Source organism: Panthera leo, chromosome A2, assembly GCF_018350215.1.
Source record: "Panthera leo isolate Ple1 chromosome A2, P.leo_Ple1_pat1.1, whole genome shotgun sequence".
Classification (NCBI taxonomy): domain Eukaryota; kingdom Metazoa; phylum Chordata; class Mammalia; order Carnivora; family Felidae; genus Panthera; species Panthera leo.
In genome coordinates, this window is record NC_056680.1 from 41140610 (window position 1) to 41166135 (window position 25526).

General features: G+C 37.1%; 1 protein-coding gene across 1 annotated transcript in view; it reads right to left on the minus strand.

Annotated features, from left to right (window-relative positions):
- Positions 1 to 554: 554 nt before the first annotated feature.
- The window catches only part of CNTN3 (contactin 3), a 341782-nt gene continuing 316810 nt past the window's right edge, over positions 555 to 25526 (minus strand). The window contains exons 20-23 of the mRNA XM_042927535.1: positions 19257 to 19440; positions 3238 to 3350; positions 2436 to 2604; positions 555 to 661 (exon numbers count right to left, since the gene is read on the minus strand). Of these exons, the coding sequence (XP_042783469.1) occupies positions 555 to 661; positions 2436 to 2604; positions 3238 to 3350; positions 19257 to 19440 (573 nt within the window). The remainder of the gene's footprint in view (positions 662 to 2435; positions 2605 to 3237; positions 3351 to 19256; positions 19441 to 25526) is intronic.

The following is a 25526-nucleotide window of genomic DNA, read 5'->3' on the forward strand; positions in this document are numbered from 1 at the left end:
ACAAAACAGCACCGTTTCCACCTCTGGTGTAGCATTTTTCAACATTCTTGTGAGTCACATGCACCCTCTTCCAAGCAAGGTAATTTTTAAAATGTATTTTCACTCTTGAGTATTTCAAATGAGCATTTCAGAATAGTACTGATCAAGTCTTCCAACCAATGCTGTTATAACGGGGAAATAACATTTGGATTAAATGAGTTTTTCCACATTAAACAAACAAACAAACAACAAACATGTGTGGGCATATGTGTGTGTATAGACATGAGAGCATGTGAGTCTATCGAAAGGCAGTGCTCAAAATCATAGCTTACGAATATCTTTATCAAAAGTCTAATGTAGTTAATATGTAAATTCCTTTGGTGTATCAAGTAAATATTAAGGCATTTCAGATTCCTCTAAAAGGATTTACTGTTTTTTTTTATTATATTCATATTTTACCTATAGAAAGTTAAAAATACAGAGTTGAAAAAAAAACATGCATAATCACTGCATTTCATGAAAACACTTTTTTTTGTAACCAATTAACTTTCTAGTAAACAATTAAAAAAAAAAAGTTAGTACCGCCACAGGGCATTTACAATGAAGAACAATACTACAGGTACGTAACTGGACACAGCGTGGACATGTGAGATGGCTGAAGTCGAACCTCTTGCGTCCATATCTGTCAAAGATGATAAACAGCTCATTAATAAGGATTGTACTGAAATAAATCATCAGGGCAAAAGTAATGCCTCTGCTATCAAAGTCAAATCATACCACGAACCCAACCTAAAACCCTGAGTTATGATTAATCCTCATTTTATTTGTCAGTGTTGCCTATATTAGTTGCCAAGAATATCTCTGAAAGCACCGACGTATTTAAGTTTTTCAAATAAATGAATCTAGGCTGTGCTCATCTAGTATTATTTAACTTTAATTGAAATTGCAAAAACAACTTAATCACTTTGAAAACAATTATACTCTTTTGAGATAATTCAATGGTTTAATTAAAGAAAGCTTCATTGGATGAGAGTTTGGAAAAATCTGTTGGTTTCTACTTTATTCATTTCTAGATAAATTATTAGGCATGATATAAAACATCATCTTTAAAAAAAGCAATCAATAAATGCTCCATTTTCCCAGAGATGGCCTTGTCTACACTAGTCTATGCAAGCTCAGCAGACAGCATATGTCAGATGAAAAGGCTACTCTTGACTCAGCAGCCCTAAAATGTGAAAATAGTGGCTGCTTCTGCAAAAGCATAGAACTTACTCCTTTTAACAGTTACACTCTGGCCATATTATCATGTTATCTCTACATCTTGCAGTAATGTACGAATACGAGCATGTCTTTTTTTAAATTTTTTATTGTTTGTTTACTTATTTATTTAGAGAGACACACACAGAGTGAGAGTGGGGGAGGGGCAGAGAGAGAGGGAGACCAAGAACCTGAAGCAGCCTACAGATTCCTATGCTGCAGAACTCAGTTCTGAGATAAACACTTTCTGCTTTCATGGGATAGTTTAATTATTTGCTTTAGTCTAAATATGGCATTCTTTATGATTTCACATAAAGATAAAATTCTTCCAAGTTTCCATATCCCTCTTTCTCGTTATTTCCTAATGATGTCAGTCATTCTGTTTTCTAAGATTAAGGAGAGAGGTTTTAATCTTATTTCCAAGACTACAGGCTAGGCCACGCCCAAGGGAAGGAAACAGGGTACAAGGTTTTTAATGTCACTAAGAACTACAGATTAGGATATGGAGACAAGATGGCTTCTACCATACTTAAATGGAGGTCCCCAAACTCCAGATTTGGAAATTGCAAGAACAAATAAAATTTCTTTTACCACTGTCACTGATAAAATATGTATGCAAGTCTGTTCCCCTTAACTCTAAAAGTGTAATTTCTATAGTAAAATAGGTTTACTTTGGATTTGGAAAAGAAAAGTTAGTGCGAACCTCCTTCGAAATCAGAAACTGAGACTTGTTTTTGAAGTATCTTTTGGTTTGGTCAGCAGTTTATGACCTTAACAATGTTAGATTTCCCACTTTTCGAAGAATTGATAAGATTCATCTACAATTTCTAGGAGGCAAACTAAGATCTTAAAACTAGTTTGTGGTTTTAACATTGTCCTTGAGAAATGCTTAATTGTTTTTTATAGGCAGTCCAAAAGCAAATTTAGGCATTTCTCATAATGAGGAAAAGATTCAAATTAATAAAGTTCTGCTAAATGTTTTTTGATGTCTTTTCTTTCTGTTATTACCTTTCTTCATGTTTTGTATCACTCCTGAGAAAGTTTTCTTGCCTTCATCTCTCCTATTCCAAAACTTTCTTAGCATTTAGATGGAGGAGATGGTGGGGGAAAACGGACAGAAGGGCATTGACTGACTCACTCTTGGAGGCTCGTAACACTGGTGTTATCAATAAAGTAAATGTTGACTTTGACAAACTTACTGGTTATTCTTGGGATCCTGATCTGTTCGCTACTGGTTCCATCTCCTCCGTCTGTTGTGGCCTTGACTTCAATAATGTAGTCCTCTTTAATGGGCAACAAAAGTTCTGCTGAAGTCTTATTTGTGTTCAGCACTTGTACACTGTTTTGACTGCTAGTCCTATAGAAAACCTGAAACGCATGAACAAATACACTCATTTCTTACATTGCCTACTCTTCCATTTTTCACAGAACTGATTACCCGGATGTTACTTCATTTACATTGTCTTTCTATACTCACCAGAATATAAATTGAATTCATAGCTCTTTCCATGGGTCTTAGACTGGGGGTTAGCACATACCAAAATCATCAAGTCCTCAAAATCAAGGAGGTAAGGAAGACGGAAGTGAACTTCTTCTGTGGAAGAGTTCATCTGGGTTGGGCATTTGTACGGTTAGAGAGATGGGGCAAGCCCCTACTCTATTGATCTTGAAAACCAGACCAACAAATTAGAGCCAACACTTTCAGTTGCTTTTTAAGTAGTATATTGGGGTTCGTCAGAAGTAACAAATTAATTAACATTATGAACAATTTATATTTTATCCCACATCCCTGAATACCCAGAATTACTTCCCTTTTATTTATATTTAAGAAATCAGATATTTGGGGGGGGGGGAGATACCCTTTTCATAAGAAGTTGGTATCTCTATGTCAAAATTAGATTAGAGCAACCATATTATCATAGTTAGAAAAACCATTCGAGCCTAGCTTCCCTTGGAAAGTTCTGCCAGGAATAGGAAAAGAAAGCATTGCAAATATCTTACTTTATATCCCGTTACTTCTGATTCATTCTCCATTGCTTTAACTTGTTCCCAATTAAGTAACACTTTCGTGTCTGTAGCATTCCAAACAACATTTCCTGGTGGCTGACTGGGAGCTTGAAATGCAAAATGAGAAATTAAAACAGATTTGAACATGAGTGATATTTTACATAGAACATATAAATGACACTTACAGGAGGCTTACAGAAGTACAGCAAAGTCTCTTTGGTAAGAGCATATAGGTGGAATCAGAAAAAAATAAGAGTAGCTAAATATCCTTTTATTTATTTATTTATTTTTTGTTTTGTTTTTAATGTTTATTTTTGAGAGAGAGAGAGAGAGGGAGAATGAGCAGGCAAGGGGTAGAGAGAGAGGGAGACACAGAATCCAAAACAGGCTCCAGGCCCCGAGCTGTCAGAACAGAGCCTGATGCAAGGCTCGAACCCACGAACCGTGAGTTCATGACCTGGGCCGAAGTCGGATGCTTAACCGAATAAGCCACTCAGGCGTTCCTATTTTATTTTCTTATTTTTTTAATGCTTATTTATCTTGAGAGAGAGGCAGAGAGAGAGTGTGTGTGTGTGTGTGCAGCAGGGGAGGGCCAGAGAGAGTGAAGAGAGAGAATCTCAAGCAGTTTCCACCCTTTCAACACAGAGCCTGATGCAGGACTTAAACCCATGAACCATGAGATCATGACCTGAGCCAAAATCAAGAGTCAGACGCTTAACAGACTGAGTCACCCAGGCACACCACTAAATGTCCTTTAAAAAAGGCTCTTCAATTAAATTGTGAGATAATTCATTTCATGACATTCATCATATCTTTTAGGATATATTTCCCTTGTTGCTGTGGGTCCTTTTCTGGAAACATGTTGATGGTGGAGATATAGAAATTCCTTTACCCACCACGAGAGGGATGCTGCTTGATGCACCAAGAAAGGCAGGCAGTGTGACCATTTTGACATATAGACAGAGGCGAAGAGAAATTGCCAACTGAGTAAAGACACACAAAATGAAGTATGGAGGGCGCCTGGGTGGCTCAGTCGGTTAAGCGGCCGACTTCGGCTCAGGTCATGATCTCGCGGTCCGTGAGTTTGAGCCCCGCGTCGGGCTCCGTGCTGACAGCTCAGAGCCTGGAGCCTGTTTCAGATTCTGTGTCTCCCTCTCTCTGACCCTCCCCCGTTCATGCTCTGTCTCTCTCTGTCTCAAAAAATGAATAAACGTTAAAAAAAAAATTAAAAAAAAAATGAAGTATGGATGATTTTTAAGCCAGCTTTGTGTGATGACACAGGCAAAATAGGAGGCAATCAAGGATAAGGGCTACTTATATTTATTTCCATGAAGTTAATACCTATTCATGTGAAAAAATGTAGCAGGGAGAATACATGTCACTCTTCGTTTTTCAAGTTTTAAATCAATTTTTGAGAAAAATAAGGCAAGACCCGAAAACATTAATGAGAATTCCCTTAGATAATGAGTGAAATTCCCTGAGGTTTAAAACCTTGGATTCATAGCTTAGTTCCCTCTCATGAACTCCAGTTAGTAAACTATGCCGGGCAAAGGGGTTCAACAGCAACACAGACAGAACATTAAAATTCAGTTTCTCATCAAGCACAAAACAAACACAATTTTATCCATGTGGCAACAGCATCACAGTTGCCCAAAGCAGTGCTGAAATACGCCGTACTTGTGGATTTAGCCACACAATGTGATCTGGCTAACTGAATCTGTAATGGGAAAATTATATAAAATATTGGCTATGCAGAGAAATTTCTAAACATCATTGACTCACGCCATGAGGGAAAGACGGCTGAACCTACAGATGGGAAGAGTTCTCCAGATACATTTACGTGACTAATGACACCAAACAAGATTGTATTCCCTGCAGATTCTTTTGCTTATTGTCCGCTCTTGAACACTATTCTACACTGCCTTTTCAATTTGCGATCTGGCATTAGTGATGGCTTCAGGTCAGTTCAGAGAGTTCAACCTGTATTGCTTTGATAACAAAAAATATATATAATGACAGTTGCTTATGGTTGAAACACTAATGACCATGTTCTGTTGTCTCAATTCAAACAATATGAATGCACAATTGTCAGGACCTTTTCTCAAAGTCTGATTTCCTGTGTCCTGACGGTCTGACAAAAGGACAGGTTCATTTGATGCAACTCAGATAACACAGGCAGCATAGTGGTTCTACCAAAAGATGTGTGCCCGGAGATTACAGGAAACTTGAGTAATTTGGATTGAATCATCTATTCCAATACTAGCCTCATAGAAGAAATGACTGCAAGTATAACACTGAGAAATATCTTGTATCAGTGCAAAAATAGATGAGTTGAATGAGTTCAGCCTGAATTGAATACTTCTTAAATACACAGAAAGAAAAAAGAAACAGGAACAGGGGAAAGAAGACAAAATTAAGGTTTGTTCTGGGTCTGATTACCCTTATTCTGAATCACATCAGTTTTTCCTGAGCATCAGATAATCATGTACACTTTCATAACTTTTGCTATTTTTAAAAAGAGGACTTGACTTAAAAAAAATCTAATTTAGCCTCATCCCAAACACTAATACTCACACAATCATTGGCTTAATATCCTCGTTACATTCTTATGGTACCCTCTAAAGTAAATGAAGCATTATTAAATGTAAAAAAATATATTTGTGAACCACCCTGAAGTCATCTCTCTTATCACCAATGATAAGAACGACATCATGTGGAGGGGCCCCAGGGTAGCTCATGGGAAAAGTTTCAGTTTTGCAAGATGAAAGAATTCTAGAATCCATTACACAACCACCAATCTTAATGCTACCGAACTATACATTTAAAAATGGGTAAGGGGTGCCTGTCTGGCTCAGTCCCTTAGGCATCTGACTGTTGACCTCAGCTCAGGTTTTGATCTTGGGGTTGTGACTTCAAGCCCTGCATTGGACTCATGCAGGGCGTGAAGCCTACTTTTAAAAAAATGGGCAAGATGGAAATTTCATGTTATGTGTATTTTTACCACAATTAAAAATCAAAAGCAACAACTTGTTAAGAAGTATTATGTGGATTCAAACCAGCTCTGATTAATTCCAAAGTCTATGCCTCCCATATTACATTGTGCTGACTACCTGAGACCGTATTTAGCTCCTGAATGACTAATCACAGGTTTGTAAATGATGTAAAAGTGAATATGAAACAAGAATGTCACAAAATATGCTCAGTGCCCACTTTCACAGGAAAACGTATCATGCTTTTCCTGACTTCTCAGACAAAAGTGGGGCCTCTTTTCATTTACCTGATCCACTTTCTTCATGATCCTCATCAAAGGTACATTGTACACTTAGTTGTGGTTCTGTTTTTATTAATAGCCAGTTTTCCTATTAATCTGTAAGATCTTTGCAAGCAGAGACATTGTCTGGTAAGGTCTCTGACACAGACAAGTCGAAATGGTAGATGTACTCACTGGTCCAATGCCTTGACAAAGGTAGATATCAAATTGGATATTGTATATGACTGATGTTTTCATGTAAAAAGCAAAAACTCAAGGATTAAGGAGACACTTTTACAGTGTTATCAGAAAATAAGTTTGAAACCTTTCCCTTTGCATTCCTAAGGAATGATTCATGCAATGAACATTCTGAATGGAGTAAAGATTCAGAGTAAGTATTAGTGAAATAATTCACTGTGACACCAGCAAGACAACATTTGGCTGGTCACACTTTTCAAATGCAGCATATCAGAATTCAAAATGAATTTTCCAGCTATGTGGTTGAAAGTTCTCCAAGCCATCCTAATAAATGCTATATGTCTATAAAGACAAAACTAGGACAGGTAACATCCATTGATCATCAGCCTTGAGACTTGAAATTGAATACGCCCAGTTGTACCGAGGCTAAGGTGATAAGGAACAGAACCCAAAGAAGAAGAAAACAAGAAAAACATCAACAACACTGGTGTATTAATTGAATACTTAAATGATTTATTCAAGAGACATCTATGTGTCAAGGGTTAAGAAAAAAAAAGGAAGGAGGTGACAACATCTGGAATAGATTTTGAAAGGCAAATACGATTTTTGCATGTAGAGGTGAGAGAGGGAAAGGTATCCAGCAGAGGAATAAACACCTGCCAAGACACAAAGGCAGGAAATAGTAAGTTTCAGTGGGGAGCTCAGTTGTGACTGGTTACAAGGTAGTGGGGAAGGGTAGGGATAGACCAGATGTAGTTGAAGACGCAAGCAGGAGCCAGATGCTAATGGGTCTAAGAGACCAAAAGAACCAGGAAAGGAGTTTTTCCATAGGCAATTAGGAAGGCATTGATTAAGTAAAAGTAGGGAAGTGATACTATCAATTTTGTAGTTTCACAGATCAATGTGGGAATAGGGGGGGAGAAGGAGAATCTTGGCAGGCATTCTGTTGGGAGAATATGGTAGTACTTAGTGTAAGAGAGAATTAAAGGTCTATTCACACGAAGATGATTGTAGTGGAGTTGGAGGGATGGAACAAATGATATTTGTGGAGCCTCAACAAGTCATGATGGCTGACATCATATGGGTGCTGGCAATAAAAACAAACCTAATTCTGGCTGACAACACAGACCTTGGGGAACAACATCTATACCTGGAATTCCCTTCGGCCACAAATTTAATAACTTTATTGTGTGTTAGGGATCCTTCTGAGTACAGCAGACAAAGAGATTAATATGTTCTCTGACTTCTACCCACAGGGTCTATCAGTGGTTCCCAAGGATCAATATTTCTACCATTAGAGATGATTTTAGATGGATGACATTTTTAATTGGAAATATTTAGATATTTTTACGTAAGCCAAAAAAAAAAAAAAAAAAAAAAAAGAACTAACATCCATTTCTTGATTCACAGATATGATTCTCTGGATGAGGCCAACATTGATACATCTGTAATAATCTACTTTACACACAACACACAGATCATTAAAACTAGGTTCTAAACAATGATAAAGAACAAAGGTTATTATGAAAACACAAATCACTCCGATGTTTTCAGCTGTACACAGATGTGTGGTAAGCATCCCAAAATACACAGTCACAATTCAAACTAACTCTGACCTAAGGGAATACTTACTACATATAATTCATCTTAAACTAAGTGATCAAGAAAAGAATATCACTCTATTAATAACAATCACAGATAGTCTGATTAGCTCATTGCAAAACTTATCTTCAGGTATGCATTTTTTTTAAATAAGTTTACTTTTCTTTGCAATTCATTGTGCTCTTTAACTTTAAAACTTTTTCTATTCAAATAATTGCTTTGTTTTCATTTTATGAAGAAAGTCTTATAGCTACTATCTTGTAATCAAGAGAAATAGTGATTTTCTGTTTATGGTAATGGTATAGTTGCTTTTAAGATAAATACATTTAACTATCAAATTAAATCTATTAGGAAAATAATCATACGGTTTGTTTGCACACATGGGTAAAATCATGCAAACATCATTGAGTGACTAGAGATAGCAAAATGCTGGGAAAATTCTGCACAGGTTGATTTGCTTATTCCATGATCCAGACTTCCCTTCTGCATCTTCATTGCTACTCATGGCTTCCATCCTTACAACATTTAGTTCCCTTGTATGGAGCCTTCAATGCTCTTCTTTTCTATCTTCCTAGGGTCAAACCTCAAGTATGAACGCTTTGCTTCCACAATCTCTATAAAAAGGCTGCCTACTCCTGTGTGCCAAGAGTCATCCTGGCATGACACAGAAAAGATCTACCTAATACTTCAGACAGAAGCCTGGAAGCAATGTGGCCATTCACATGGCACATGTCCTGAACTAGCTTCCTAGCCTAACAGAAGCCACAGTGTCTCACATGTAAAGGAAGAAGAGATAAGAGAGCAATTGTTCTATGACAACCTATAAGATAGTGAAATTGCTCTAGGACTGTCAAGCTTCAAATCAAAAGTTGCAAACTGAAAATGCATCTGCTAAATCCAGCTTGCAATTTTTTTTTTTTTTTTTTTTTTTTTTTGTCTAACCCATTGCACTTTAATTTTGCTTAGTTGCCAATATTTGAAAGTCAGGAGCTTTCCTGTAAGTTCTGGATTTCTGATTGTTAATTGCTTGTGTAATATCAGATCAGAAGGAATGGACCTTAGGAATGGACCTAAGGAAAGACTGTCCCAGCCATCCACCCCTGCTCATTTCTACCTGTCTGGCTACTAAAGGTGTCTGACTTCACATTCTTCTTTTCTTTTATTTTTTTAAAGTTTATTCATTTATTTTGAGAGACACAGAGAAAGCAGGAGTGGGGGAGGGGCAGAGAGGGAGGAAGAGAGAGAATCCCAAGCAGGCTCTGCGGTGTAAGCGTGGAGGCCAATGTGGGGCTTGAACTCATGAAACCATGAGATCATGACCTGAGCAGAAACCAAGAGTCAGACTCTTAACTGACTGAGTCATCCAGGTGCCCATTCCTCTTTTAAAATAAACACTAGGAGGTGCATGGGTGATCGGGATTCTCTCTCATCCTCTCTCTCTCTCTCTGCCCCTCCCCTGCCCACGCTGTCTCTTTTTGTCAAAAAAAAATTTTTTTTAATTAAGAAAAAACAAATACTAGTTTAGGGTGGTTTATATATATTTTAAGGACATTTAATTGGCATATTTAGATAATTAATACATCTTGACTGAATAAAACTGTACAATGTAACTGGTTAAAAAAAATTTTTTTAATGTTTATTTATTTATTTTTTTTTTTTTCAACGTTTTTTTTTTTATTTATTTTTTGGGACAGAGAGAGACAGAGCATGAACGGGGGAGGGGCAGAGAGAGAGGGAGACACAGAATGGGAAACCGGCTCCAGGCTCCGAGCCATCAGCCCAGAGCCCGACGCGGGGCTCGAACTCACGGACCGCGAGATCGTGACCTGGCTGAAGTCGGACGCTTAACCGACTGCGCCACCCAGGCGCCCCAAATGTTTATTTATTTTTGAGAGAGAGGCAGGGTGCAAGCAGGGGAGGGGCAGAGAGAGAGGAAGACCCAGAATCTGAGGCAGGCACCAGGCTCTGAACTGTCAGCACAGAGCCCAACACAGGGCTCGAACCCATGAACTGTGAGATCATGACCTGAGCCAAAGTCGGATGTTTAACCAACGGAGCCACCCAGTCATCACATGATGTAACTGTTTAAACTTGTTATTTCTCTAAAGGCTTGAGGTTGTGGATGCTGAGGGAAGGATGAGAAGGAGGAAGGGTGTAGATACTGAAGGAAGATGAAAATATAATTCAGGGATCTCTAGAGATCTCTCAGCTACCTGAGCTATATTCTTAGATCCTCTAGAAACATCTCATTCATGATCCTTAATATTAGCTGGTAGGGTCGACTGTTTTATTGTTTAAATTTTTTTGAGGTGGTTTAAAATCTTTTTAATTCCTTTGCCTGTTACTTCTCATGGGAAGATTATATTTATCTCACTCTCACGACATTCAGCTTGGCCATGGGGCTTGTGGTTCCCAGGGATGTAGGAAGAGATACTTCCCCTTCTCATTGGCATCTTATAGACATCAGGCTGTGTCATAGGACTTCTTTCAACCAATGGAATGCAAGCAAAAGTGAAACGGGCCATTCCCAAGTGGCAGCTTCAAAAGCCATCAAAGAATCTGCTTAGCCATTGTCTTTTCCCTCTGCCATGAGACTAGCATGGCCCACAGAGTGGCTGCTCCTTCAGTCTGGGTGCTGGTGTGAACACAACCTGGATCAGATCAGAATCATACTTGTAGTGGACATGGACTATGAATAAGACAGGAACACTTGTAGTTCTAAGCCACTGAGATTTGGAGGTTGGAGACTGTGGCCCTGCACTAGCCTAATCTGACTGGTATAGCTATTAATCAGTATTCTAAATAGCTCTGATGCACCACAGTACATTTTTGTAAAGGAATGGAGACACAAAACAGTACATATTAATATAACTTACCGATTAGGACTTCCAATTTTACTTTCCAGATACTATCTTATGCAGAAGCCTAACCCAGAATAGGCTGATTGAGTTCCACATTTATTAGAACTTGACATGTGGTCTACATTTTTAAATTTTTGCTAAATTATATCTCAACTTTCACATGCTACAGATTTTTCCCCTGTCAGCTCAATTTCTACTGTTGATGGTATGCTAAAATAGAAAAAAAATCATAGGGGCACCTGGGTGTCTCATTTAAGCTTCTGACTTCGGCTCAGGTCACAATCTCACCATCTGTGAGTTAGAGCGCCACATCAGGCTCTGTGCTGACAGCTCAGAGCCTGGAGCCTGCTTTGGATTCTGTGTCTCCCTTTCTTTCTGCCCCTCCCCTGCTCACACTCACTCTCTCTCTCAAAAATAAATAAACATTTCAAAAGATTTTAAAAAATTAAAACATCATAAAAATGAATTTAATTTTGGTAGAAAGGTTGCTATATTTACAGCACAACACTAATTGGCGGGCTGGAAAATTATTTCACTAATTTCAAATGTGACAAAAAAAATATTACGTTCAAGAATTTTATTACTATTGTTCTTTAAGCACCCATCATGATATCCTTTGTGTATTTGATTAACAGACTCCTCAATATCAGGTTTATAGATTTCACATCGTCCGCATCTTCTTGTCTGCAAGCAAGAGATTACTATAACATTGCTACCGGATGAAACAAGGAATATAAGGCATGTCTACCAATAGGAGAAGGGCTAAATTGTGGCATATTATCACCATGGAATATTATACATACACTAACATACTTATGAAAACTATTAATGACATGGGAAATTGCTATGACATACAGGTAACTAAATATATAGCATACTTCTACTGTATAAAACAAACATTCTATAGAACTTAAGTCTGAAAAGAACTTAAGCCCCACAATATTAATGATGGTATTTCTGAGTAATAAGATTATGGGTGGTTTTTATTTTCTTCTCTACAATTTTCTTTTTTCCCAAATTTTCAAAAATTAAAATATTTTATATAATAAAAAGTAGAGGTTGTTAAAATTAAGAATATTAATATTTATTAATTATTATTAACTTTATATAATAATTTTAATATAATTGTATACAGTATTTTCCTATAATACATATTAATTAATAATAATTAATAAATACTTAATATTAATTACAATACTGTCCAGAATTTTCAAAGGTGATATGTCCATAGTGGTGACGGTAAAACTGGCATTCCATATTTTGAACAAATATGGAATGTTAAGAACATATGTTTTCTGTGATTAATTATGCAAGATTAAGTAGATTTCTTAATTTGTTTTTGGCTCCTTGATGATAGTGAGGTGAATTAATGACAAGTGGTTGTTCTTACCGAGAGCTAGACACTATACTCTGCAGTTGGAGTTGAGTTGAACTTCAGCACCTGACATCAAACTGCTTAAGCACGTAACATTGTGCAGGAATCAGATCACCAAAAGGTATTTGCTCCCAAGTAATGAGATATATTTTCTTTGGAACCGTTAGAATTATTGCAAATAAACAAATGACTTATAATAGGAACGTGACTCAATTTTTAACAATACAACAAAAACATCTACTTCTTAACTCATCTGCAACTCAGGAAAGACTTTTCTTGGGGTCCAACCTGGAATGCCAGGGAAGAATATCTTTCTTTCTTTTACATGACTGGAAATTTCCTCGGTCAAAATATTTTCTTCTTTGGATAATAAAAATATTACAATTTGTAAACTGTAAGAAAAACATTTAAACTTTTCTAGAGAATGTGTAGGCAAGTGGAAGATTTCCAAAAAAGTGCCAAAGTTCTTACAAAGTAAAATTTGTAAGATTTACACATTTGGCCAAAGGAATTACTTGATTCTGTATTCGCTGAAATTCTGACTGGAAATCTGAGGAACACGCATTAGTGAACAATGTATTCTATAGCTATATCTGATCTGTGGTACATCATACACAGACATGAGTCGTTTACATACATATCTGGGATGTGATACATAGAAAATTCAACAAATAGGGGCGCCCGGGTGGTTCAGTCAGTTAAGCATCCAACTCTTGATTTTGGCTTAGGTCATGATCTCATGGTTTGCGGGACTGAGCCCAGTGCTGGGCTCCACACTGACATCATGGAGCCAGCCTGGGATTCTCTCCTCCCCACCCCCGCTCCCCCCCGCCCCTTTGCACATGCACTTGTGTGTTCTCTCTCTCAAATTAAATAACCTTTAAGAATAAAACCAATTAAACAAATAACATTAAGTCATCTAGAAAGAAATTCCCTTTACTTTTCCCATTAGCTTGAAGAGAAAGTTGGATTTGAGGATACTAGGTCTTTAACCTCCTTTCACTACTAACATCATAAACAAAGAGGAAGCAGGTTTAGAGGCCTGATCAGGGAAGCACATGATCCTAGTATTAAGAATAGAGAGTAACTTATTTTTTCATTGTATTTATTATTATTATTACTATTTAACTTATTATTTTGTTAGTAGCTATTTATGGCAATGACACTAGTTTCCATACTCTGAAAGTTAGTTTCTGCTTTATTTTTAAGTTTATGAAAGCAAAAATTGTATGTTAATTTTTAAGAAAAGTTGTTAGGTGCATATTAGAAGAGGCCCACAAAAATGGCAAAAATTGAAAAGACAGATCACATATAAAATTTGGGAAACTTTGTATGGATATATTTCCTAAGTCATAACGTAGAGTGGATAATTATCTAATTAAATTATATATACAAAAATTCTAGGACTTCCAAATTATGTATTTGAAGCAGGAATATTCATTTTATCAAAAACCTCTGAAATATTCTTATTCATATTCTTTGTGTGTGTGTTTTACTCACATACCTTTTCATTTCCTGAGGACACACTTAATTGGTTTCCATAAATTTAGGTAATTGATTTTAGCTCAACTTACATGGATAAACATTGTATTTAGAAAAGCAAAAACTCAGGTGCAAAATGTTGTACCACTTAATATTATTCTGTTTTCTCAAGTGGACATACATGCATAATCATCACTGAAGGCATAAAAATACAGGTTCCCCTTGTTCCAGGGTGAGGTCTGGGTATGTGATTCAGGCCAGGCCTGTGAAGGTTTTCTGTCAACTGGCTGTAACAACTGGTTCTGGGATAGGCCAAGAAGAACCATCCTTAGCTCTGAATGGAGTTATCAGGAAGGAGCGGTCTACTTTTCCCAGGGTGTTTCTTTGACAGAAATAAGCCTTGAGGTGCTAACTGCAATACTTCTACCCTGAAAAGGGAACATGGTGAAAATGATTCCACCACTGAACAGAACCAAGAGATGGAGAGTCTTATCTGTTCAACAAATATTATTGGGCACCAACTATGATTACTTTAACAGTGGAGACAGAGCTCTGAGGATAAAGTTATGATCAAAACAGGTGAAATCTGTGCCCTGAAGGACCTTGCCTTCCACTCAAAGCAAGCTGGAGAGACACAATCAAATAAATAAGAACAAGTTCCAGAATGTGTGGTAGTTGTCAGGGCTCTGCCCAAGAACAAAGCAGGGAAGGAAACAGTGTCAGGAGATGAGGGATGCACTTTTAAATATGGCGGTCAGATGGCACCGAGCTGGTATTTGAGCAAAGATCTGAAAGAGATGACAGAGTAAGCCATTTGGATGCCTGGAGAAGGAGCCTTCTGGGCAGAGGGAACAGCAAATGCACAGGCTCTGAAGTGAAAGTGCAACGAGTGAGGAGGAAAATAGAAAATGAGTCAGAGGAGGATTTGGAGGATGGATCATATAAAGCTTTGTTGAGCATTATAAGGATTTAGTACTTATCTGAAGTGAGATGAAAGGGGACAGCCTGAGCATCACTGTGGCCTTAGGGAGGCAAGGGTGGAAACAGGCTGAGCAGTAAGGGGTCACTGCCCTGATTCCTGTGAGGATCTGCAGCTTGTGAAAGCAATATGATGTGGTGGATGCTTGCACATGTCCGATTCTGAATCAGTTGTTGGGGTTGAGAGAAAGAGATGAGTTGAGGCCTATTCCAAGAATTTTGGCCTGAGCAACTCAAACACTGGGATTTAATTCACTGAGGTAGGGAATACTGTAGAAAGGAAATGTTTTAAATGGAGTGGATGGAGCAGTCAAGAATTTAGTTTTAGGAATATTCAGTTTGAGGTTTTACTAGATGATTCTTGAGGACGCTGTTTGAGTGCTAAATCCATCCATACTGAAAGCCAGGATTACCACTTGACTTTTTAGTTATACAAAGCAGAATATTTGCCCTACAAATTCTTTTGTGCAATCTCTGAACATAAAATTCTCAGTCTGTTTCCTTTTAGAAGCCAAGAAATTTCATCACTTACATGCCATCTGCAATTTTTCTTCATCAGTGCCTTTAGACACAAGATGTTCTTAAGAGTTAGCTCTCCTTGGGTTGCAAGTAACCATCTTAGATTACTTAAAGAGGCTAATTACCTTCGAAATGCTTCCAAAAAACACCAAGTATTTGGATATCAAAAATTAAGTGTTTAATGGAAGCTACAGTATTTAACTTGAGAATCCTTGTATTATTTTACATTAATCAAAAATAATCACACAAGATCCGTACTGCTATAAAGTCTTGCATATTGAATTCCATGATTACAAGTATATGAAACTTGCACATTTTAAGCAAGATGGTAAAAGACTACCGTAAGTGTTTTGAATTCACAATGCTCAGTCAAGAGGAAGTATATTTGATTAATAATAGTACTTCAGGCTGGCCTGCTTCTTTAGATGCCATTCCTCCAATTAGCTACCCACTCAATATTTAATGAGTGGTTCCTAGCGCCATGCTGGGTACTGGGGCTGGATGAACAAGACACAGAAGGATTCTTTCCCCATAAAGTTTACAATCCAGAGGGGAAAACAGGTAGCAAGAAAGGAATCAAAGATGTTATGCTAGTTCTTTATGCCTGAAGCATGATGATAATGCTCTTCAGAGAGATAATCACAAAAACCTTACCAAAATTCTTAAATAGGATTTGAAGCTAAATCCACGTCAAAGGTTAGGATGGCTATTAAAAGCTCCCAGTAACAGTAATAACACCAGCTTTAAAGGATTCTGTTTTACTTGCATTTTTGTACCTTTAAAGAAAAATTATTAACATAAAATTGAAAAATTAACACATGCTATTTATATCCAAACTTAGAATAATTAAGGATTTCAATTATCTCTAAGCGTTTCCCACCCAATATAGGAAATTTTCCCCTAATAACACTTACAGATCAACACGCACACTCCCATTCAATTGCAGCAATAGGGATGCATCACATTCAGAGGGATTTCTTTCAATTGTTGGGATTTCCGTCAGACTAAAAGCTCTGTGAACAAAGGAGTCCAGTCTATCTTTGATCACCTTACCCACTTCCTAAGCGTAGAGTAAAATCCCAGTAAATACTGGTGTTAAACGGGACGTGGATATCCTAATTATATGGTTGAAAGAGAGGGTAGCACGCTGATTAAGACTATGTCTGGATTTGGATGCCTATACTGCTACTTAGTCTGTGGTCTCAGCAAAGTCATACAACCTCTATATGCCACAGCATCCTCATCCTTGAAGAGAAGCTACCATCACCTTCCAACCCATGGTGTTGCTGTGAGAACTGAGAATCAATACATGAAACATACCTAGAACAGTCACAGCAAATTATGCAGTAAGTGTGAGCTTTTAAAATCATAATCACCATCGTTCTTGGTGCAAACTTCTACTTTAGACTGGGTATTTATATTTTACACCTAAATCATACAAGGGTTTTGCTTCTTTTTACAGTTTTATTTCACTCATTTTACATTATCATAATATTCTTATTGATCTGTAAGTCTTTTCCTTGTGCCTTACCAATTTGCTAAGTTCCTCACTGATTCCATGATGTCATACTGGCTTTTACAATCATAATTTTCTAGCAAGTAATCACATCAATTATTAAGTCAGAGGAAAGAGCCAGATAAACTTGTTTGCATATCTTCTTGCAATCAGAATTTTTGATTGATGCTGTGCTTTGAATATATAAATGATGATGTATATTTAAATCTTACTAATTCAGAATTGTTACTGAGAATACCAAACATATTTAGCAAGAAGTTCTAAACACCGAATATTTTTAGTTCAAGTATTTCCAAAACCAAATACTCCTTCATCTAACCCTAGATGTGTAGTATGAGTAAAAGATTGGGTCAGGATTCTCCTAATAATTAGTGAGGGATAATACTGAATTATGACATGTATTGGTTGCTTGTACATGTATGCCACCAAAGATTTATAATGGCTTGCTGCTAAACTTTTGCTCTGCAATCTCATTATACTAAATTGGTAACCAAGTTCTCTTTTATATAGATAATACAAAGATGAACATGTGAACTTCACTGATTAAATTAACACTGGCTAATTAAAATCTAAAGTAGTAGAATTATGTTTTATATGTATTTTAACTTATCCACAATGTTAGCCAATTATATTTAATTTTATATTACTGGTGTAATTTTTACTAAAATTTATTTATTTTTATTTTATTTTAGAGAGAGAGAGAGAGAGACAGTGCAAGCTGGGGACAGGGGCAGAGGGAAAGGCAGAGAGAATCTCAAGCAGGCTCCATGCTTAGGGCAGAGCCCAATGCAGGGCTCGATCCCATGACCCTGGGATCATGACCTGAGTTGATATCAAGAGTTGGACATTCAATTTACTGAGCTACCCAGGCACCCCTATATTATTGGTATACTTAGCAATTTTATTTAATAAGTGTATATTCTCCACAAAAATTTGGATATTATATATGGAGAGAGAAATGCAGTAATGAAACTAGAAATGAAGCAAAATTAATGTCTCATTCCCATATGAAGCCAGTTAAGCAAACATTTTCACTGAGTTAATAAATTTTGAAAACAAGAAAAAAATAGTTTTCTGTAAATAAAAGTAATGGATTATTATGTTAAAAGTACGTAATCTGTCATGCCCACTTTCCTTACCTGTACATTGGAAAAAAGTAATGATACCTACCTCATCTGGTAGTTAGGAAGTTTAAATGTGGGAATGCATGTAAAGCACCTGGGACATAGAATGTTCTTAACTATTATCAGCTATGATGATTACAAGGATAAGGACAATTCAAATGGTTGTATTGCAAGAAGTTATTAATACACTGATTAAAAATATACTTGTGCTATCAGTTTCATTGATATATATGCGGGAGACTATGGAATTGCAAATCACTGATTTTCCTGTGGTCTAATTTAAAGCCAAGTTATGTATAGTTTGTAAATGATGCTTGTGAATTTACCTGTGAATATTTAGCTAACAAAGACTCAGCGTTGAATGCAACACTGACATCTCTGATTATATTTTTTAAAATATCAGTATATTCATGTGGACCAACAACTTCTGGTGGTAACTTTTTAATGCACATTGCCATCTTTTGAATAATGTGGGAAAGAAAAAAAAAAAAGGAAGAATATCACTCTCGACTCTTCGGTGTGAACTTTAACTTATTCATGTTTAACAGAAATCATCAAGCTTTAGGGAACTAAAAAAAACATGAAAATAAACTAAGTTTACTTATTTTATTAGTTTTTAATGTTTATTTATTTTTGAGAGAGAGACAGAGACAGAGACAGAGAGCGAGCAGGGGAGGAGCAGAGAGAAAGAGAGAGACACAGAATCTGAAGCAGGCTCCAGGCTCTGAGCAGTCAGCACAGAGCCTGACACTGGGCCCGACCCCATGAACCATGAGATCATGACCTGAACTGAAGTCAGAGACTTAACCGACTGAGCCACCCAGGTGCCCCTAAGTTTACTTATTTTAAAAGAAAAGTACATAGACTTGAGTAAACATCTCACATTAAGATTTTTTCAAAAGGTACACATTTATTTTCATTTGGGTTTCTATCTGAAGATTCAGGGATATCACAAAGACAAAGACAAGGGTGACTTGCAGTTTACAAGCATTTGGAACTGGGTTTGTAATATTCATTGTGCTTAGGGACTTGGGTTGTCCATTTTAAATGATAAAGAAGGCTATCATAAACAACTTCCCTACCATTCAAAAAATCGGAATATACGTACGAGTTTTCTTTGTGGTTGCATTCACCGTGGCGCTAAAGGGACCAGCACCAGCACTGTTGTACGCCCGGACAGCTGTGTAATATGCCACATTACTCTTCAAGCCACGGAGTCTGGCTGACGTCTCGTTTCCCGCCACTTTCACTTTGCTCGACGATTCCTCTTCTCCATTATTCCAGTACCGCACCTGGTAGACAGAAAAACAGAAAAGATGCAAAAGGCTGACACAAACAATACCACCTTTTATATTAGGTGGTTTTCATTAAGATCGGCACTGTAACGTATTTATATTCAACTATTCGAACATAGACTCATTAAGGCCCTACTATGCGCTAGGTGTTCCATTAGGTTATCAAGTGAGACAAAAAGGGACTCCAGGAGAAGACAGAGAATAAACAAGTACACAAAGAAGCCAGATAAAGTCAAAGAGAGTAAGTGCTAAATACTACTAGACTATAGCTTATAAAGGGGAAATGAGGGTGAAATGAAGAAATTTGAAAGAGCAAGCTGCTCTCACTTCTCAGGCCCTAACCAGCCAGGACCGAGCTCAACTCCAGAATGCTGACAGCCCTCATGAACCTCCACTGGATGGTGGAGGTTCCCTCTGTGAAGAAAGTGAACTGTCAGAGAAAGCACTATCCAAAAGCCAGCTGGCCACTGGATTGTACTACAGTGATGGCCAGCTGTCAACAATCCCACCTGTGCATGCAGAGCTGTGGAGGAGAAAAGGAAAGCCACTGACATAGTTATGAATCGTGCAAAATGATGAGATGTTAAAGATAAATGCATATGTAGTATAAAGTATAAAGTAAGTTAAGGGGGATATTTAATTAAAAAAACAAATAAGGGTAGGAAAAATATGATAAAAATACATGTTCCCTATCTCTAAAGTATTACTATGCTTTGTTAGAAAGAATAATACTTTTCCCAGAAATATTACATGAGAACAATTATTTCCCTACATGTATGTATGTACGTATATACATATTCATGCATATACATACACATGTATATGTGTGTGTTTATATTTTTATATTTCTATTATTCACATTATATTTATATATAGGACCCCTTAAACTCATGTAAAATGCTGTGTCCATCCATATATAGGTGTATGTGGATTTCTTTTGGACATGAGTTAATTTTTATAAAAACCTCAAAAGAAGAATATAAGCCCAAATGATCAGGACTAACTTGAATATGTAGTTTCTACACCTTTAAAGCACTGAATTAACACTGAAAGTTGATGATGACATGTTAGCAAAAAAAAAAAAAAAAATCCACATATCTTAACAGACCCCGTTTACCATCATAAATGAAAACTCCACGGATTTTATTCATTAATTAAAGATAACATGCAAAAGAACTGTCTTTTATAAAGCCACAGCCAAGTAAATTGCTAATGGATACCAAAAACCGGCATACATTCTGAACTCAACAATTATAAATACTAGGTAGTGGTAGGTTCAGACAACTCCCAAATGGCAAGACACCATTCCCTCCCCTTGAAAGCATTATCTACTTATTAAAGAAGAATGACACATAACCAGTAATTTAAAAAAAATGTTACAGACAGATTGACTTGTGGCCTTTGCTATAGTATACATTGGGGGGTGGGAAATCACAAAATTATGAGTTATTAAAATATCAACAGATGGGACGGCAGAGGCATTCAGGAGTTAAGTAACTCAATCAGGGCAATCTGGCCTCTTCTTATGGGCCACTCTTTTTCTGATATGTCAAATCACTTCAATATAAGTTGTCTACAGAAGTGTTCCTTACATGACTAATTCAAAGAAGAAATGAAAATAATTTTCAACTGGCATAAAGAATATCGTTAATAAATTTATAGAAAGCACTTAAAAGTCCTTGATAGCACTATCCTTCTGAAGTACTCCGTGTACCAGAACGAGAGATTTATTTTTAGATCTAAGTTTCTGACACATATTAGAAATATATAGACAGTGGAGAAAATTTGTGCCAAATTGGAATATATTAGTTAGAATTGATTATGTAATCTTCTTACATAGCTTTACTTAAAAAATTGAATACATGTGTATTAACTCAAACATAAAGAAACAAGGCAGTACATTAATATTCCCAATTTTCTGTGAGTAGTTAATCAATTGTGTTCTATAAACTTTTGGTCAAGAATATTTGTAAGGGTTGATAATTACATTTTTAAAAAATATTTATTTATTTTCGAGAAAGAGAGAGAGAGGGAGGGAGAGAGAGAGAATGAGTGGAGGAGGGGCAAAGAGAGAGGGGGAGAGAGGATCTGAAGTGGGCTCTGTGCTGATAGCAGTGAGCCCGATGCAGGGCTGGAACTCACCAACCATAAGCTGAAGTCGGTCTCTCAACCAACTGAGCCACCCAGGTGCCCCGATAGTCTTTTTTCAAAGGAGGGAAAGGGAAAAAATAACGTAAGAAAAATAAAGGAGGGAAAATCATCTTTTATTAAAGACTAAGACCATGTCTTTCCTTCCAGCTGTGTTCTGGGTAAAAGTCCTACACCTGAGAAAACAAAATATCACTCTGTGCTAATTCAGATTTTATAGACACAACCACAATGCAGGGAAGAAGAAAGGAAAAATATCTACATTGCAGGAAAATCTCTGCAAATATAACTGTTTTGAGTGTGTCTACTATACTTCAATTAAAAAAAGATGATAGAGAATAAATATATGTGTATATATAAATATATATGCATACATAAATATATGTTATATTTGGTGTAAAAGAGTTAATGTAACAAAGACAGAACATGAAAGTTGCATCTACTAAAGATGAGCAGAGAAAAATATTAGAAAACACATGAAGAGCCCGCTAACAAGAAAGAAACTTAGGAGATTCAACTAGTGGGAGACTAGCTACAAGATAGTGATCTGAAGTGGATCTTAAAATAAGTATATTTAAAATGTCCAGATTTATTAAAGAAGGAACTGAATCTATATTTGCCAAGAATAGAAGATTAAAAACAAAGAAACCCAAATTGGGTGTATTTGAAAAATACCAGAAAAATACAGTATTAAAAAGTAAAATCAGTGACAGAATTAAACTGAAGACTACATGATGGAAAAGAGATTTAATAAACCCTGAACATGGAGGAAAAAATAAAAAATAATGAAAACAAAGTTAAGAGATATCGAAGTCAAATGAGAAGTTCCAACCCGAGTTCCAGGAAGGATTAAGGAAAAGGCAACAATCAAAAGAGAAAATAAAATGTCCGAGAAATAAAATGTCCAGAACTGAAGACACACAGAAATTTTCACAAAGTAAACTCTGAGTTTAGTGTGTGGGAGGGAAATAAAAGGTAAATCTACTGCAAAGGACAGCGTGATAAGAATAGCTGGCTCTCAACATTTTCCTATCACGATAGACCTGAGTTATAGTTCACCCTCTTGAACAGCTGTGTGTCACTGTGCCTTGGTTTGCTAGTGCAGAGTGTGCACCTGTGAAGAGAAACCACTGCATTTCTGGGCATGGAGGACAGCAGGAGAGGCAGATGCCAAGCTGGGGACACACATCTGAAGCAGTCTGTCTTGGTCATTACCAGAGCTCTACCACTCACAGCAAAGCCTGCACATACTAAGCATTCAGTATTGCTGGATGATTTGAACCAATGCCATCTCCATCTTTCCCACTACAGAGATTCACTGGGACATACTAAGAAATACATATTCGGTCTCTGCCAAGGTTTCCTGGCATACAGATCGCTCCAAACCCTTGGAATCTCCAAAGAGATGTGTCAGTATGTATGCTAATGAGCTATCTGTGGCTGCAGGATACCTTAAGAAAGGGGCTGGTTGCCAGGGGGACCAACCTTATAATTTGAGGGTGGGAACTTGCAGCCCCACCTACTGACAAGAGGCTAGAGGTTGAGTTACTCAGGTTGACTAAATATCACCGATTTAATCATCTATGCCTAGGTAGTGAAGCCTTCATGAGAAGCCCTCCCGGAAGGGTTCAGAAAGCCTTGGTGACCACACCAAGGTACTGGGACGGTAGAGCTCCTGGAGAGGGCATGGAAGTTCTGTGCCTCTTCCCACACACCACGTCTTATGAATCTCTTCCATTTGGTTGTTGTATCCTTTATGATAAACGGATAATAGTAAATAAAGCGCTTTCCTGAGTTTTGTGAATCGTACCGGCAAGATCTCAAACCCAAGGAGGAGGTTGTGGAACCCCTGATTTTCAGCCAATCAGACGTACTAGACGCATCTGAAGTGTATGTGTGGGGGAGGCAGGTAGTCTTAGGGACTTAGCCCTTAATTTGTGGGATCTGAAGCTAACTCCAGGTTTATGGTGTCAGAACTGAACTGAATTTTAGGACACCCAACAGACATCAGAGAATTGATCAGTGTAGAGAAAACCCCTCACATATTTGGCGTAAGAAGTGTTTGGCGGATACAGCAGAGACGAAGAGATGGTTTTTTCCTTTCATCCACCAAGCTAAGTACTCAATCCTAATATTCTGTGCATCTATGAGACACTGGAATTCTAACTGCTTGAGGAGATAAAATAATTATTTTTCTTCAGAACCATAAAACCATATCACAAGCCAAAATATTTTTATCTGTATAAGTAAACAGAAACAGACCTGAGGAATGTCAGGATTTAAAATGCTACCTCTGTTTCTGCAAGTAATTTGGTCCTTCCAAAAACTGATGTCCCTGCTGTGAGGAGTCCTTAATATCATTCCACAAAGGATTTCACTTAATTAAAACTTAACACAAGATGCAATTTATAAAAATAATCTATTGAAAAAATGGCACTTTTTCAGCCATTAAAATACAGGTATTAAGTCAGAAATACTATTTTAATAGACTAAAATAATTTTGTGTATGCATAAAGATTTTCAGAGTGACAAATATTTCAACTTAGCTGTTAGACACCAAACATACTTAAATAAACATAAAGCAGCAAAAATGCAGTCAACAGTGTTTTAGAACACAAATCCAGATCTGTCTTCTACTCTTCTTTAATTGGTTCTCAGCCCTCAGGATGACCTGTGTGCTATTCGACCCCTGGCCCTGCCTTCTCACTGGATTTGGCCAATGGAAGGCAGATGAGAATATGGGAGGAGAGAGGCCAAGGTATTTATTCCCCTGGATCCCTCAAAGCTGAGACCCAGTTTTCTAGGGATCACCTTTGTCTAATAAAGAACACAAACTTCCAGTTATAAAAGAAAAGTCATGGGGACCTAATGTAAAGCAATGGTAATGGCGAAGGTAGATCTTAAAAGTCCTCATCGCATGCAGACAAGATTTGTAAGTATGTGTGGTGATGGATGTTAGTTAACCAGACTTACTGCGGTGACCATCTCACAATATATACAAATATCGACTCATTATGTCGTATACCTGAAATTAATATAATGTATGTCAGTTATATCTGAAACACACACACACACACACACACACACACACACACACACACACACACAACTCCATTTGGGCAACCCTCACTTACACACTAGTTGCTGTTCTCTCTAGCATAACCCATCCTTCCCCTGAGCCAAAGGTCTACATTTCATTTACTTGAATTCATTTTTGCCTGATTTCTAATTGTTTAAATATATCTTAATTGTCTCTCCAATTTTCCTATGGACATTCAACTCATTCTAAGATGAAGTTAATTCTTTGCCTGATAGTAAGGAATTAGACTCAATACATATTTCTTTTTTTCTGACAGAATTTTCATACTCTCCAAAAATTACTCAAATATTTGACAACTTTTCCCATTGTAATTACAATGTTAGGAACTAAGCACATTCTGTAGAGCTATTTAGAACAGGAGGCGGGACGAAGGTACCAGTGAAGTTACAGTTTGGCATTTTGCTTACATTTTTGGTTATGCTCCCCCCATACACTTTAAAAAAAAATCTACGAGGTTTCCTCCAAATATGCTAATCTGTATTATTTCACACTTGGAGACTTCTGTTTCAATCACTTATCAAGGTCATTCTCCCAACTTTTATTTTTTCAAGACACATAATGGCTTTAAAGAAACTGATGGTATATATTATGCTCTAACTTTGGAGCTTTTGCTCCTCCGGCACCCGCTACCCATGAACTTAAACATGCCGCATCCTCTTTATCACATCTGTATCTCTTGTTCCTACCCAAAGGGCACAAGAAAAGATCTGAGCCTGAGTGTTATAGCTTAGCAGATGAAATAAATTGGAGCCCAGGGAAATGAGCTCCTCAACTACTACTTGGTCAAATCAGAAAGAAAATTAGTCTAGATGCTAATGATGATGTGTGCTCAGCA